This window comes from Taudactylus pleione, unplaced genomic scaffold (assembly GCF_031769625.1).
Source record: "Taudactylus pleione unplaced genomic scaffold, aTauple2 ptg000122l, whole genome shotgun sequence".
NCBI classification, from domain to species: Eukaryota; Metazoa; Chordata; class Amphibia; order Anura; family Myobatrachidae; genus Taudactylus; species Taudactylus pleione.
The window spans coordinates 5,724,499-5,741,773 of NW_028284524.1; the positions used below are offsets into that span (position 1 = coordinate 5,724,499).

The following is a 17,275-nucleotide window of genomic DNA, read 5'->3' on the forward strand; positions in this document are numbered from 1 at the left end:
TACATTGCTCCCTTTCTGCCTCTTAGTTGAGCTGTCTGCTCCTTTCTCTTCTGTGTTTCTGGGGTTTACTTTATGACAGAATCAGCTGCTACAACACTTTATGTGGAGACTAAAATTAGCATTGTTCCTGGGTGAGGAGGAGCCTTAGTTGTCTGTGTCTACACAGGGGACATTGCAAGCAGCCCAGATCCACGCGAGACCCTGGTCACAGATCCCTGCACGAGACAGAACCAGTAAGAGAGACCATCCTAAAGTCACCGGACCTTAAAGGAATTCAACCCATAGGGAAGAGAGCTTCTAGTCATCAGCTTTTCAGTGTGGGCAAAACATCAACGTTGCAAAAGGTAATGAGTCAAGAGATCTCTTTGGATAATATCAGCCAGATACAAAGTTGAATTTGAGACTCTTGTCTTTTGTCATTTTAGTCATGATACTTATTTAAGCAAGTTAAACTTCTCAAAGAAACATAAGCAATGGAAGTAAAGAAGGATTAAAAAGATGGTGTGTTTTTTTACTTTATACTTAACTTCACAATTTTTCGTTCAGCTGTTTACCTGGGGTAAGAATTGGAGATATGAAATTAAGATTTTTTAGGTTACAGTCCCATTATTGGCGTGCCAAGTCCTGTATATGAGGTTCTTTAGTTTTTGTTTTATATAAGTCTTCAGTCCTTGTGCTTTCCTATATTTCATTAAATTACCTCAATTTTCATAAATTCTCCCATTTGGTATCACTATGAAGGTGGGTACAACACACAATGGGGCAGATGTATTAAGCTCTGGATTAATATAGTGCAGATGTATAAAGTGCAGAGTGATAAACGACCAGCCACTAGGCTCCTAACTGTCATGTTACAGGCTGTGTTTGAAAAATGACATTTAGGAGGTGATTGGTTGGTCGTTTATCACTCTCCACTTTATCACTTTCCAGAGCTTAATACATTTGCCCCAATATACGATATAACGGGTAATCCTGATAGTTTCGACCAGTCTGCAGTGCACGAGTATAGAGTGTACACCCAATCTATTGATTACACACATCGTTCATCGCATCATCCTATCTGATGAGCTGCAAGTCACATGGTAAGATGCGATGAACAATGTGGTGCACATCATGTAGTGTGTACTCACAACTGCACATAGGGGGAGATGTATCAAAGCTTGGAGAGAGATAAAGTACCAACCACTCAGCTTCTAACTGTCATTCTTCAAACACAGCCTGTAAAATGACAGGAGTTGATTGGTTGGTACTAGTATACAGGAGAAATGATTAATTGCATACAATCCCCTGACAAGTTATATTGTGCCGTCATTCTGAAGATTGCATTGTGTGTACGCTCGAAATCGTGTTCTGGGATCGTAAGGTTGTAAGTGAAATTGTATCGGCCGAAGCATTTTGTTACATTGTTCATGTGTGAAACTAGCTTGAATCTTATTGGTTACTTTATCTGGTTGCACTCTCTTGACTAAGCTCTTCCTTTGTTTTAACTGTCACTATTTATCTTCATCAGGTAGATGGCAGCTCTCTCTCTCCCACCACACAACTCGCACATGGGTCTAGACATGCCAGGAAGTGCTCCCCGTTTCCTGTGTTTTCCACGTTCGGTAACAGCCCATGTTGGCACATACGCTGTACTGAGATGTCATATAAGTGGGGACCCACCACCCAGTGTTCTGTGGGAACGCGTTGGAAATATTCGGCTTGAACTAGGTGAAAGGTGTTACGCTCAGAGGGACGGAGACTGGTATCAGCTGGTTATCAGTGACCTACGGCTGGAAGATTCAGGCCATTACATGTGCAGAGCCAGTAACTGGTCAGGAGAGGGCTATGCAGGCGCAAAACTTACTGTCACACTCAACAATGTTGTAGTCAATGAACCACATATTGGTTTAGCAAATGAATTGTATCAGTCCTCTAAATTGTCCACAACCATAGCTTTGGTTTCTTCCAATGTGGAGCCTTCTGCTGAGCCAAACCAACATACAGGCTTTGTTCAGGACCTGACCCCCTACTCTGACCACTCTGCAAGTCTCAACTATCCACCACATTTTCTACTAGTTCCAAGTTCCCAGCGATTGACCTGTGGTCAAAATGGGGAGCTCTCGTGCAGAATTTCAGGGAAACCAGAGCCCACAATTCGTTGGGAGAAAGATGGAAGGAGCCTGGAAGAGATTTTTGATGGATCTCATTACTGTCTGTCTCCTGGGGGCCACAGCTTATACATTTCCCATGTCCGACCCCCAGATGCTGGTGTATATGTGTGTCGGGCCAGTAATTCTGTTGGGCAAACTTTGGCTGCAGCTGTGCTGCTAGTGGACCCAATACCACGCCAAGGACCAGAGCCCATACCAGGAGACCCTCCAGCACAGGTGAAAGTGTTCACAGTTAATGAGGGGAAACATGCCAAGCTACGCTGTCTGGTTACTGGCAAACCAAGACCAGAGATTATCTGGCGCAAAGATGGTCGTGCAGTCAGCCCTGGTCGACGAACTCTCATTTATGAGGACCGAGATGGGCACTTTATACTTAAGGTGCTGTTCTGTCGGCAACAGGACAGAGGCTTGTATGTCTGTGGTGCCTCCAACACAGCTGGAAACACACTGAGCGCTGTTATGTTACATGTAAGAGGTATGTTGCTAAAACACAACCCAATCTAGTTTTATTGTAGAAAATGGGGAATACATTTCCTTGTAGCAATCAGAAGAGTTGTGTGTCCAATTAACTTTACTACAGCTCCTAAGACTCTCAAACTCTTTTAGACTTTCTGAAAGGCATGTAAATTCATGTACATAATGTACCTTAACACACTGAGAAATATTGGAATAATTACTAATGTTCATTACTTGGAGCCTTTAAGGTTCAGATGAAGATTTAGTTGCAAGTTTTATTTCAAATAAATTGTTTCCCAGTGTGTTGGTGATGAAAAATAAACACAAGGATTAAAATTCTGATGCATAAAAAGGTCACGCTGAAGTAATTAGCTTGAGAGTAGTAGTGCCAAGTTTCAAATCCAATTCGTACAAAAACATTGCACTTATATTAATACAGGTGGGGTTGAGAGTGGAGTTATTTACAGTGTTGGAAAACAGTTATATATCAGAAGACACTGTAGGTGGAAAGCCTATAATGAGCCCAAACATCATAATTACCAACCTCTACATTCCTTTCCATTGTTGTGTAGGTTTTTCAGCAGTAGACTCGGAAACTAAAGGTGCCCATACAAGGTGCGATAAGCAGCCGATCTGACGGATTGGTATGATTTGGCTGCTCTATTGTACGGTGTATGGGCATAATATCGGACAGAGCGTGCACCCATGGGGTCATACATCGCACCCCCAGATCTTACTGCAGGTTCAGTGGATCTGGGGATGCGATGTGCGATCCCATGCAGCGCAATGCGGGTGGGGGAGGGGGGAGCCAACTGATCACACGGAGTGTGGGAACCGCCCGATATGTTGGACGTCGGAACCCCCATCTCATTGCACAGTGCATATCGCACCGTGTATGGCCAGCTTTACTTTGGCTAAAACCCTTGATGGGGCGTTGCCTATTAGTCACATATACAGAGAAGCTAACTAATTAACCATCACTTCATATGCTTCTTATACTTGTTGCAAACCATAGGATAAAAGGAAAACAAACCCAGGAGGGCTTTAACTATTCTGTTGCTGTGTCTGTGCCCTTCTCATCTTCTATTGTGACATAAACATTTATATTAATGTTCAGCTGTTTTTTTTAGCGGTGATGCATTAAAATGTATTTTCCCTATTCACTTAACTTTAATGTATTTGACATGGTTTTTTCTTTCTTATTTCCTCCTGTGGCTTTCGTCCATGTCTTTATATAATCAGGCAGACTTGTTTATATTAATTTCCTTTTCAATACAACACGAGCTGCCCCCTTGATGCAATTACATGATAACCCAGGGTAATTAAAATAAACATCTCTGTTTGATTATATACATATTTGTTTGAAAAGCACAGAAGCTAGAAGTGAAAACAATGGCAATGCAAAAAAAAAGAGCCTCCCTCTCCTCCCCGATCTCTCCCTGGACTCAATGATCTTTGTATGCAGCCCTATGGGAGTCTAATTGAATTGACTTGCTTTGTTTTTGCATGCAGGGTAAGTAAGGGCTGCTTTTGCATGTAGCCCACAAATGTTATACACAATTTTTATTTGCGGTAGGACACGCTCCTCTCAAATCTAAATCTCTCTGCACATTTTACATATCTACCGCCTGTAGTGCAACATGTTTTTTTCAAGGTGCAAAGTTACCCTTTTTTAATTGCTCCCAACTTTGAATCAGCCCCAATATATTTAGTCAGATTTGCTAGAAAGAACATATAAGGTAAAAAGGTAATGTAACCGGAGGTTGGATAGCTCCCTTAAGCATTGGAGTCAGTCAAAAACATCTGTGCTTAAGCATGAGCATCTGAAAAGAATAAACTTTCTTTACTTATTGCTAGATGTGTCACTGAAATTGAAGCTGGTAATTTACAGTACTGCAACAAAGCAAAATGGTATTTTTATTTTTTTTTAAATTGGTTTGAAACTTTTGCAGCCCCATAAATCCCTCAGCCTTATGTCAGATTTGTCATAGTATGAACCCTGCTTTAAGGCTACACGGAGAAAATAAAAAATCAAATAATCCAGCTTCTAAAAAACATTTAAATAAATATATAATAATGTCCTGTCCTACTACTTTTAATTCTCAACCCATCAGTTATGTAGATAATATTGTAATTGTATGGAAGGTTACACCCAATTGTGTAATTGAAAAAGCCATTTAATTTTGAAATATCTTTTAGACTGAAAATTGTTTATTCAAATTGTGTCCTATGCTCTTCTCATTCGCCAGAGGTTGGTGATCGCTTTCCTGCTCCATTGAGAGACATAGCAGTGAGGGAGGGGCAGGATGCAATGCTAGAATGTTCAGTCCCAGACGGAACCCGCACTACTTGGTACCTGGAGGATCAGAGACTTCACCCAGGAAAGCGTCACCATATAGAGGAACATGGTCCCATCAGACGACTGATAATCCGAGGAGCTCGAACTGATGATGACGGGGTGTATGTGTGTCAGACTAATAAAGGGGCTCAAAGCATTGCAGAGGTAGCTGTTCGAGGTGAGACTTATGTTCAGTATTAAAAAAAAGAAGAATGTTGTCATTTTTCCAGGGCTATCGGCACGCGGTATGGGTGGGGTGCGAGACACCCCAAGGCATTTTTTTTTTCAATAAAAAATTGAAATATATATATAAACATATGTTCTAAACTTAATTTAAAAAACAAAACACAATTTCTGAGCATTTTTTGGGGAAGACAAACTTAGCCAGTTAAGTGATTAAGCGGTTCACACTATTAGGCTTTGTACATTAAACTAGACCCTTAGCTTTTCCTTCAATAAGCCTTAACATTCACAGCTGTCAGTCCTCCATTTCAGTTTCTACTTTCCTGTCTATAAAATACACAAAATCAGAGCTATTTTTAGACATGCTCTCGGCTGCCTTTTTTTTTCCTATAGACATTCAACAGCTTAATGTTAATGCTATTTACTCAGAATGTGTGAAAATTGCACAAGCAGAACAAGCCCCGCTGATCTCTTGCCTTGCGGCTTGCCCTGTACTCAGCATGCTGTATCTATCTCCCAGGACCGATTGTGAAGAAGTTGCCCCGACGCTTAGAGGTGGCTGAGGGTGGAAATGCAGCTTTTTGTGCAGAGACTGAGAGTGAAATCGAGCAGGTCGGCTGGACCCATGATGGTCACATTCTTTCTGAGGATCAGAAGACGGTTGTGAAGAGTTTTGGAAGGACCCATGTCTTGGTGCTGGTTGGGGTCACACAGATGGATTCCGGTACCATCCAATTCCATGCTGGGTTGTCTGAGTCCTCCTGCCAACTCCGAGTGAAAGGTGAGAAAGACCATTGCCACTCTTCTATATTAGTGGTTACATTTAAAGTGTGGACTCTGGTAAAGTTATGTTTAAGAGTCATTAGGTACAAAGAAAATATTGCGCACATTAAAGTTGTACTCCTGATTAAATACGTTTTACCAAAATTCCTCCTTCCTCCCCAACTTGTAACACTCTGTGGTCCCTGCCGTGGTTGACATGTACTTGCATTTAATTAAATATTTTAATTTTAACATCATCTTATCCAGCATAGTAATATTCATCGGGGAAATTACGAGACAGGCAAAGTGTCCTTAGCCAAGTGGCCATGTTGGGAGTTAAAAATAATAAATTAAATCTAATTCATTAATGAGTTATCCGCTTGCCTAAAACCAAAATATGTTTTTATTTTGGCTGCATAGCAAGAGACTCCAATAACCTGCATCCAGTTGTAAGGATATGTATGGAGGCCATGGGGGAAGGGGGGGATCTCAGCCAGTCAATGTATGTAAGGTCTGACACATCTCAGCTATTCCAGGTGACTCTTTGTCTGGGGGTCAGATGATTTCAATCAGCTTCACTTAATTCGCTGATAAGATGGAAAACAAGGATTTTTCATCTGTCAATTGCATGGATGAAACCAGAATAATTCAGTTAAAATATAATACAAAACCAAACAATAAAGTTGCCATGTTTACTGAGCTGAATTAATTCATACTGATATTTTGACGACATTTAAAAAAAATGGATCTAACATAAAGTAATTACTGATAATATGTAAATTTATTTGGAAAATAAGTGCCACACATGGTTGCAGAGCAATGGAGAGCTGGCATTTAAGAGGTTAATTACACCGAGTATTTGAGTACAGCTTGCTGAGCCACCTCTTCTGTAAATGTTGCTGGATTAACGAAATCCCACATGTCTGACTTGTACGGGTTACTAATGAGATAACCAAATGGTTCTGTCTTGTATTCAAGGTCTGTGTCCTATAAACCTGAGGCTCTGGAGCTGGATGCGTTCGCTCATAGTTGGACGATAATTGCAATCTGCGTATGCATCACATTGTGCGTGCGCGAACCACTGCAAAAGATTGGGAAGCGTTCGCTCACCCAGCATACACAGCCCAGCTGAATGAGTGACAGGAGAGGCCGTTTGTGGGTGGTAATAGGGGCAGGCCACTAGAACCAGAGGAGTGGAGGTGGGAACGCAGGCGTGCCTGAGCGTCTCAACGTCGTTTCAGAGGCATGCATAATTAACAGGCAGCGTCATAGTACACGTCACCTGGTTGTATTTCACACTGAAGTGATCACAATGCTTGCAGCAGGGTATAGTCAACCTCGCATCTGATGGTGCTCGATGTACCAATGGTTTCATGCATTTCCCGGAGATGACGTGCACAAGTGGGCGTCTAATGAATGGCTGGTGGGTGTCTGCATACACAAAGTGATCACACGCCAAGCGTACTAATGCCTTGCCGTGCAATCGTCTGCCTTGCTGGGCGTGCCCAGGATTTGCATACGCTGGGTGCGAGCGAATGCATTTAGAGAGCGGGTCTGAATGAGCTCCTCTGTTCCTTATATGTTGCACAGCAGTAACAGTAACATCAATTGGAAACTAGGAGACTTTAGACTTGGATAAAAAAAATGTCTGCCTGGATAATTGCATACACATGATATTTATAAAGCAGATGTTATTCAAGGCCCAAAAGTGTGTGTGTGTGTATATATATATAACAGTGCAAAATGAGCGGCACTCAGACATTTGGTAAAAGACCTGGCGGTCTCCGTGTCATTCTTTTACCAAGTGTCTGAGTGCCGCTCATTTTGCACTGTTCTATTTAACTGAGGAGGGCACAGACATAAGTTGTACTTTAAGTTTGGTCTAGTGCCGAGTATTTGGATATATACATATATATATATATATATATATATATATTTCTTCTGATCTTATATATGCAGTTATGTGCTTTTGTATCTATATACACACACACACACAGGGCAGAGCAGTGGACAGACTGAGGTGGCTAGTTCAGACAGTTATGGCAAATTGGTGAAGATGTGTAATGAGTAATATTGGTTACCAGATCCACAAAATATGAATTTTGACACATATGACACGCTACATTGAGCTTCACTAACCTTTGTAGTCTGCATCTGTTTTTTTTTATTTCCCAGCTGCAGTAACTGCAGTAACCAGGACTGCCTTAGTAAACTGATGTTTAAAAAAATACCTTTTAATTCTGGCAACACATCATTACAATTTTGGTTGTTCAATTAGATCACATTTGATGGGGTATTTTACTAAAAACATGTATGAGGTCATTATTTGATCAGGTAGCAAAGGAGCTGATACCTGCTTTGCACACAATTATTCTGGGCAAAATGATTAGTCATTACTTATATATGCTGAATAATAGGATCACAAGATGTGTGGCTTCCTTAAATGCAGTTAGTTAATAAAGCCCATGTTATTGCAGTTTGAAAGCAGTGTGAAAATCAGAAGCGGATTGCTGTTACACTGTAAATGGAGTCAGATTGGTCCATTGCTGTTTGTTCTACTTCTTAAGAATATTGAAAAAAAAAGTCATACTTCACACATGTGATCTACTTGCAACAAAGCTTGCACCCTCCTAGCTTCTCATCAGTTATAGAGCATGCTGTTAGGCACCTGGAATCTTGCATGCATATATCAAATTGGTTCTAATTTGTGGTCACTGTGTAATGTGCTGTTTGATGGTTTGAGTACAAGATATACGGGGCATTATTGTTTGCTGGAGCTACTAGGACATCTGTGTCTCCATTGCAATTCTCTTTGCTCTCCGACAATAAAGAGTTAATCTTCTATTACCTTGCAGATGGAGCAGATGGAGTATTGTGTTATAGGCTGGGGATCTATTTTAAGATATATTTACCTCCCTCACAGACCCTGTCATATAAATATGGGTCTAGAAATACTTTCTGAATATTTATGTATTCTCTAAATAGCAGTATTGAAAGACCACTGTAATTTGCAATATGAAAGCAATGTTGAGAATCAAAGTAGCATTGGTAACAAAAATGTATTAAGTGACAATTTTTGAACAACCCTCTCTATCTCTTCTGGGGTGTTTATCATTATCTCAAGCCATTGGAGCACCGTGTTCACAGTTAAGCCCGTATTCAATTAACTGCAAAAAGCCGAGATCTGCGATAAAGTATTGCCAATTGCGACTTTTCGCCTGTCGGAAAAGTATTGCCGTATTCAATTCCATCCGCTTTTCACCTAAGTATGCGGAAGCCCAATGCAATGTAATAGGCGAAAAAGATTCGCCTCTGAAAAGGTGGAGAAAAGAAGTGCAATATATTTTTTTGTGGGGTGCAAACGTGGGGAAACCACTCAGAACCCATGGGACAGCCCCCAATGGACAACTAGGTCAAAAAATCCCCCCCCAAAAAAATAAGAACACCCCAAAAAAGTACTTCGAATTTTGGGGTGAAGAAGTGCAAAGTGGGGGGACAATAAGGTTCTCGGGATGCACTAAGAAGGGGTCAAGTGTTTTGGGGATTGCAGGTGCATTTTTGGGGGTGGAATTTCACTTTATTTAAAAGTTCACTTTAGAGGCATTAAAAAATGCTAGCACCCATTTTCAGGTACCCCAAATTTGCCTGGACTACTTATTTTCACCCAAAAATACTGCTTTATGCCATTCTTCACCACTTGTGCAAAGACGCTAATTAGAGGCAATTGTGTGAACTTAAGTACCCCAAACACTTTTAGTAGGACTAATTGGGCACTACTACATTGATCCCCAATGTTTCTGCAGCTTATTGGGGGGTTCAGGCTGATTTCCCCGATATTACACTTTTCGCCTGTTCTGACTTCACGTGTCTCCGTTTTCGCGTCTATAACGGGGGCTTGCGTGTCTCCGTTTGCGTGTCTATAGCGGGGGCCCGCACGATAAGTTTCTGTGGCTAAAATATGTGATGCAGGTGAAAAGTACAGCAGGCAAAACTTTATCAGGGGTGCAAAACTAATTAAATACCACCCTTAGTTGGGGAAAGGTCCTATGAGCAAGTCGATATCATGCTTTATACTTTTAGGAGGAGAGAGGGTGGGTGACATTGGTGGACAGTGGGTAGGTGGGTGGCTTACATTGGTGGACAGGGTGTATAATGCATGACCCAGCCACCGACCGCCTCATATAGGCGGGCAGTGGCTGGGTCATGCTTTATACTTTTAGGAGGAGAGAGGGTGGGTGACATTGGTGAACAGTGGGTAGGTGGGTGGCTTACATTGGTGGACAGGGTGTATAATGCATGACCCAGCCACAGATCGCCTCATATAGGTGGGTGGTGGCTGAGTCATGCTTTATACTTTTAGGAGGATAGAGGGTGGGTCACATTGGGTAGGTGGGTGGCTTACATTGGTGGACAGGGTGTATAATGCATGAAGCATAAAGAGACAAAGAGGTTCTTTGCATACAAAGAGGTTCTTTGGACCTCATTCAGAGTCGGTCGTTGCGGCCACACGGTCGTAAGGGAAAAGGGGCCGGATATGCAAATGATGCACTCGCAAGTTGCGTCCTTAAGATCGGATCGTTAGCTGGCCGACCAAGGGGAGAATACGCCCCCTCCTCGTACGCATTACACGTCATCTCCGGCCATATAAGGATTAATCGAGACCATCGGTAACCATCGGAACTGGTCGTAGAGCTTAAGGTTGACCAAACCCTCTCTTAAGCACTACGGTCAGGTCAGCGTACAAACCACCCATGTCAGGTGTGCCATGACACTACTTTGTTAATTATGCACTCCCATAAAACGCCGTTCGCATAATTAGGCACGCCTGCGTTCGGATCTCCACTCCCCCGTTTTCAAGCACCTTCCCCTGTTACCACCCACAAACGCCTCATTCTGTCACTCAAACTACCGACCTGGCTGTGTTCAAGGAGAGAGAAATTTCTGATCGTAGCAGCTAGTTTGCGCACGCGCATTGCGAACTTTACGCATGCGCAGTTTAGCGAACATCGGTGGCGTACGACCGTGCGGCCGCAACAACCGACTCTGAATGAGGTCCTTTGTCTCTTTATGCTTGCAGCACTACAAGTCTCAGCAGGTAGCACCTCACATTGTGCTTAGGGTGTGCAATCTAGGGCCCCTGCCCCTATGTATTCTTTACTGTATAATGCATGACCCAGCCACTGACCACCTCAGGTGGCTGGGTCATGCATTTAAAGGTGGACAGTGGGTGGCTCACATTGGTGGACAGTGGTTAGGTGCATCAATGCAGCAGCAATACTCAATAAAACACAGAAGTCCAGACTTCAGGTGTGCAGGCTGAAGCACGTCCTTCAAATCACGATGCTGCACAAGATGGCGATTGGGCGTGTACAGGGATCTGTCAGTCAAGTTACGGGACGTGCAATAGATCGTACGATAGATCGTGAGTAAAAAGTACTCACGATCAGCACCACATCGTGTATGAGATCGGCATATATGCCCTACAGCACAGCAGATCTGAAGATGCGATGTACGACCAGCGGGAACGCGCATCGGCATCGTGAGTGGACACGATTTGGGCATATTTTACACGATTTGTCATCACGATGCGCCGGAATCGGGCAAATCGTGTAAAATATCGTTGTGTGTAGGCTCCTTAAGTGAGTGATTCATACTCTGCTGTAGATAGAAGCTGTGGCCAATCTGATGATGTGCCAAATTCACTCCTCACTTCCATTCTAGCAGGTCTACTCTGTAGGATGAGGTTCCAGCATTGACCGATTTATCCTATGAGTGTAGTGCACCAGTAGCTCAGTTCTGGTAAATGTCAGGTTCCAAATGGGTACCCCAGCAAAGGGCTACTTAGGAGGATAACCAAAGTGGAACAAGCACTTATCAGTGTTCTCCCCAGGCTGATTTCTGCGGGCGCATCGCCCGGCACTTTTCCCCGCTGACCCCCGCCGACCCCCGCTGTGGAACACTGGCCTCTGAAGTGTTCGGAGGCAGAAGAAGCCTCCGATCACTTCAGAGGCCAGCGTTCCCAGTGATGCACTGCGCGGGTGACGTCATGACGTCACCCGTGACGTGAGGAGCCTGACCCGCGCGCCTGCCAGTCAGCGCACGGCAGCAGCAGCGGCGAGCGGGAGACCGGCCAGCAAGTAAAGGTAAGTTCTGGGGCCGGGACCAGGACCAGTCTGGGGGCACTGCACAAAGGGGCCAGCCTGGGGGCACTGCACAAAGGGGCCAGCCTGGGGGCAATGCACAAAGGGGCCAGCCTGGGGGCAATGCACAAAGGGCCCAGCCTGGGGGCACTGCACAAAGGGGCCAGCCTGGGGGCACTGCACAAAGGGGCCAGCCTGGGGGCACTGCACAAAGGGGCCAGCCTGGGGGCACTGCACAAAGGGGCCAGCCTGGGGGCAATGCACAAAGGGGCCAGCCTGGGGGCACTGCATAAGGGGCCAGCCTGGGGGCACTGCATAAGGGACACTTTAAACCTGGGGGCACTGCATAAAGTGGCCAGCCTGGTGACACTGCATAAGGGGCCAGCCTGGGGGCACTGCATAAAGGGGCCAGCCTGGGGGCACTATTTAAGCCTGGGGGCACTAGATAAGGGACCAGTCTGCGGCAACATAAAGGGGCACTACTTCAGCCTGGTGACACTGCATAAGGGGCCAGCCTGGGGGCACTGCATAAAGGGACCAGCCTCGGGGCACTATTTAAGCCTGGGGGCACTACATAAGGGACCAGTCTGCGGCACTACAAAGGGGCACTACTTCTGCCAGGGGGCACTGCATAAGGGCAAAGCTAAACTACAGGGGGCAATGCATAAAGGGGAGAACTACAGGGGGCACTGTATAAAGGGCACAAATACAGGGGGCACTGCATAATGGGCACTTTTGACTGAGAGCCAGTGGTGGAGCAGCCTGAGACATTTCAGGCTGGATTGGTCTGGAGATACCCCTTTTCCCGGCGCGCGCATAATTGCGAAGGCCCCCACCCGGCTACTTTTGGATGCCACCCGGCTGGAAAAAATTTCTGGGGAGAACACTGCTTATGTTTCTGGGAACTTGTTTATATGCATTTATAACTCTTTTAAGATGTGTTATCATATTGGATGAAATGATGCTATAAATATAGAAGCCATCAGAAAAACAAATGACCAGTTATTTGTCTCATTACTTATACCCATTCAGCTCGTGGCTCAAGCATAGCTCCAGCCTCGGGAGAGCCGGCCAGCAGGACGCTGGATGCTGGACAACCCATTTGTCTCAGTTGTCAAGTTCCTAGCTCAGGTGCTAAGGTCCGCTGGATGAAAGATGGTCAGGAAGTTGAGCCAGGAGGACGCATTTCGCTCCAATCAGATGGCAGAATGAGGAGACTTTTCATCTCGTCCTCAGACCAGTGTGATACAGGGACCTATACCTGTCACTCAGCCAATGACAGCTCAACCTTTACAGTTACAGTGACAGGTAAGAAAGCCTAAAATCATGTGTTATCTCTCTGTTACCTGTCAGGGAAGGGTTCTGCAGTACAACAAAGTTTACACGAGATGCATATTCACTCCAACTCCAAATCACCACCATGGGCTCTATTTACTACAATCCGCATTGGTAATGCAGATTGTAGTGTGATATTACCGAGTGAATTCGCATTGCGAATTCAGGCAATATCACAGGGATTTACTACAAATCCCTTGCAGGGACAGAGCTTGCGATAAAGCTCTGTCCCTGCTAATCCCCTTCGGAGCCTTATCATGGTATTTTCGCAAAAAATACCGTGATTAAGTGCCCGCGCATGCGCCGACCTGTCGCCGCTGCTACCCCCCCCCGGCGCTAAGCCTCGCCCCCGGTGCTAAGCCCCGCCCCCGCGATCCCGGACCCCCCACGACCCCCCTCTCCCTTACTTACACTTACCTGCATGCTCCGGGCCTCCGGTGATGTTCTCCATTCCTCCGGTCAGGTGATCTCCCATACTGCACTGGGGCCCGATCACCTGATGACCGGGCAGCAGTGCACTGTGGGAGACCAGCTGACCGGAGGGGAGTCAATGCCGGAGACCCGATCACCGGTCCCTGGAGTCAGGTAAGTAATTTTTTTTTTTACTACTTTTTTTTTCTTTTTTTTTTTACAGTAATCAGCTTGCGGTCTGTTTAGACCACACAGCTGATTACAGGGACCGACTCCCGGCTCTGCTCTCCCCGTTAGAGCAGGGCAGGAGGCCGGTAACCGGGGGAGACCCTGGATAACGCCACCTCCAGGTGGCGTTATTATCACAGGGCTTCCCCCGATATTTTTTTCACATTTATTTTTAGTAACTATGGTCAGATCACATTTCCCATTACAATTATGGGAAATGCAATCTGCTTTACTAAAAATAAGTGATACTTAGGGGTTGGAGTAGAATTTTACGAATTCTACTCCAATTGCCCTGTAATAACTACAGGTGAAACTAAAATAATGTGAAACAGGTGTGAAAACACCCTTTTTCACTTTATTTTAGTAAAAATAATGTTGATAAATAGAGCCCCATGTATCTTTATCTGCAGTTTATTACAACTTGTCTAAAATGACATATAGTACACAGTGTAAATCTTCTTTAGCTTATGTTGTTATTGTAGGTCATCATCTCAAGCAATGATTTTTATATTATTTTTTTACTGATAATAATTTTTTAATCACGTCAGTATTCAATGCTAGTAAAATTGTATTGTAAAGAAGCATAACCACTTGCTACATGGTGTCTGAGATCATCTCAGAAATTTGTGCCTGTACAAGTGCTTGTATTTGTATTTGCTTGTATTGTACCACGTCACCACCAATGGCAAATACTGGTATCGTTTCTGGGTGGGCAGACAGTTTTCTGGGATACTGTGGAGTAAGGAACACATACACTAAACTCCATGTGGTTGATATGTGCACTATACCTTACAGACTTAACACAACTAAAAACGTATCTAAAAATAAACACACGGACAACAGGAGTTGGATTTAAAATTAAAGGTCAAATTTATATGACATCAGATTATTATTAATTAATTAATAATTAATAAAATATTGAAATTTGGGCTATCGAAATTAGATAATCAGATTTTACCAGTTGAAATTGATTGTGAGCTTAAAGTTAGTATGGTGGCGGACAACAAAGAACGGACACTCCAACAAAACACACGCAGACCAAACACGTCACTCGTTGGTGTTCAGCTCTCCAACAAAAAGCACGCCCGGATGGGCTCTGTCATTTCCCTGAAGGGACATTTTTGGCCTATCATTGAACAAGGAGAGCGCACCCATCTAATTTGTATAGCTTAAAGCACACTACCTTTTGATCCGCCAAAGCGAGGCAACTCAAGCCGTAGCCCGCCACCAAACAAACTAAACCCAACTTCACCATCACCTTAAACAAAGCCTCCACAAACATAAGCAAACCTGCCTCTGACAAATGGACCCCGCAGACCTAAACAAATGCACGTCTTTGAACCTGATTGCACTATGAACCCCAACTCTGCCATCAGTTCCACCCATGTGCACGATCAACACCTTAGGCCAACCAAACATTTGCACCGTAGACATCAGATGCCCCTTCAATTCACGCCACAGCATTCCTCTAAAACCCAACCACCTAACACTACGGGCCGAAGCAATAGAGCGTAGTCATGTGCAGCGGCCAACTTAGCGGCCCAATAAATGAATAAATGGGCAATAATCCAGACTGGCTCGTCATCGTACAATCGTGTAAGAGAATAATATAGTTTATTAAATAAAGGTATCGAAGAACCCACAACTCTCAAACCACACCATGCACACCTGCAAATAGCAGACATGACAACGTAAAACAATAAGAACGATGTTAGTGACAAAAAACACAAGCACGGTAACCAGGCTGGAGGTAAAAATAAAAACCTACTAGGATCTTTTCTACTTATATGGGGAAACTATTTGTTGCCTCTGTAGGAAAAAATAAAAATCCCTCCAAACCCCTGAAAGCGAGTAGTCTAAACCCCTGGTTAGCATGCCGAAAAAGCGATAACAAGCACCCTGCACGGACGCTCATAACGACGGAATGCTCCGGATTTCCACCTACCCAGAGCCTGAATCTCTGACTCTGAAAAACCGTAAGCGGCAGCAGATGTGGCAGCCCCAATTCGGAACGAATGAGTGCCATATTCATGCAAAGGGAGACCGAGAGCTGCAAAACCTGACCAAATTGGTATTTACTAACTGGAACCCTATCCTGATGCACCAACCACGCTTCCCCACACTCTGGACGCTGCCGCAAATATGCATGCGTCAAAAACACCGGGCAGATCCTGCTGTCCTGACACTTCTGCAAAGCTAGCCCCAATCTGGTCATTTTCAGAATGACGCATCTTGCGCAAGAGAGAATCCTCGCTGCACAATACGTCCTGACGAAGCAGCGCAGGTCCCGAAGCGCGCACAGGGGCCACCAACTCACAAACCCAAAATGTGCCATGAAACGACATTGCAAATGTTAATTTGAACAAATAAACTTCAAACTGTGAGGAGCACACACATTCCACTGCCGTCAATAGATGTGGCAATAAATCAAGATCTATCGGCCATCATTTCCACCCAGCTAACGTTACACATTAAACAACGCAACACCAATCTAGCATGCAAACGTAGAACTGACAGGGAGGATGATCGCCGATGTTTCATAGCCTGAACCACCCCCAGATTGTTGCACCAGAATACTAAGCTAGAGTTGCGCAGGCGCTCCCCCAAAATTTCCGCAATCACTGCGATTGGAAAAAGCTTGAGCAGAAGCAAATTCCTGGTCAAGCCTTCCCCATCCCAAGACAGTTCATGCACTTTGTCGTCTGGAGCCGGCAGCAACCCGCAGCTATGTCGATTTCTCTACCAAGAAAGGAAAGACGTGACCTGGCCCTCTGTTTTGTCATGGGCAATGGGAACACCCAGCTCTACAAATAAAGCCTGCACCGAAAAAAGCAAATGCGCGCAATGATGGGAACCCGCCAGACCGATACAGAGGAAATCGTCCAAGTAATGAACCAGAGCACAAAATTTTAGCCTTGCTGCAGTTCGGGTATAACGCCAGCCACTTTAACAAAGGTGCAATGCGAATAAGGGACGGAGACTTACTTAGTTTCCCCTGCCGGCTGGCTGGCCAGAAGGGGTGGTTTCAGAGGCCCTGCTGCAGTCCTTGGCTGGATGCTGCATGCCGAAAATTACACTGCACACCAAGTCTGCAGAAGGAACCATTAAAGGCGTAACATCGATCCTGACCCCCACCTGGGAAGTGAGTGCTTGCCGGAGACTGATACGCTGCTACCACTTGCGCGGATCCTGACGCCGACAGAGTAAGTTCCAGCCACACCTCAACATCCTTACATCTAAAATCTATGATGGACAATCCCGATTGCTTC

General features: G+C 44.6%; 1 protein-coding gene across 1 annotated transcript in view; it reads left to right on the top strand.

The window, feature by feature from the left end:
- Window positions 1-258: 258 nt before the first annotated feature.
- Window positions 259-17,275, top strand: part of OBSL1 (obscurin like cytoskeletal adaptor 1) — a 165,093-nt gene continuing 148,076 nt past the window's right edge. The window contains exons 1-5 of the mRNA XM_088472285.1: window positions 259-344; window positions 1,511-2,628; window positions 4,859-5,125; window positions 5,651-5,911; window positions 13,065-13,340. Coding sequence (XP_088328411.1) covers window positions 1,515-2,628; window positions 4,859-5,125; window positions 5,651-5,911; window positions 13,065-13,340 — 1,918 coding nt within the window. The 5' untranslated portion in view covers window positions 259-344; window positions 1,511-1,514. The remainder of the gene's footprint in view (window positions 345-1,510; window positions 2,629-4,858; window positions 5,126-5,650; window positions 5,912-13,064; window positions 13,341-17,275) is intronic.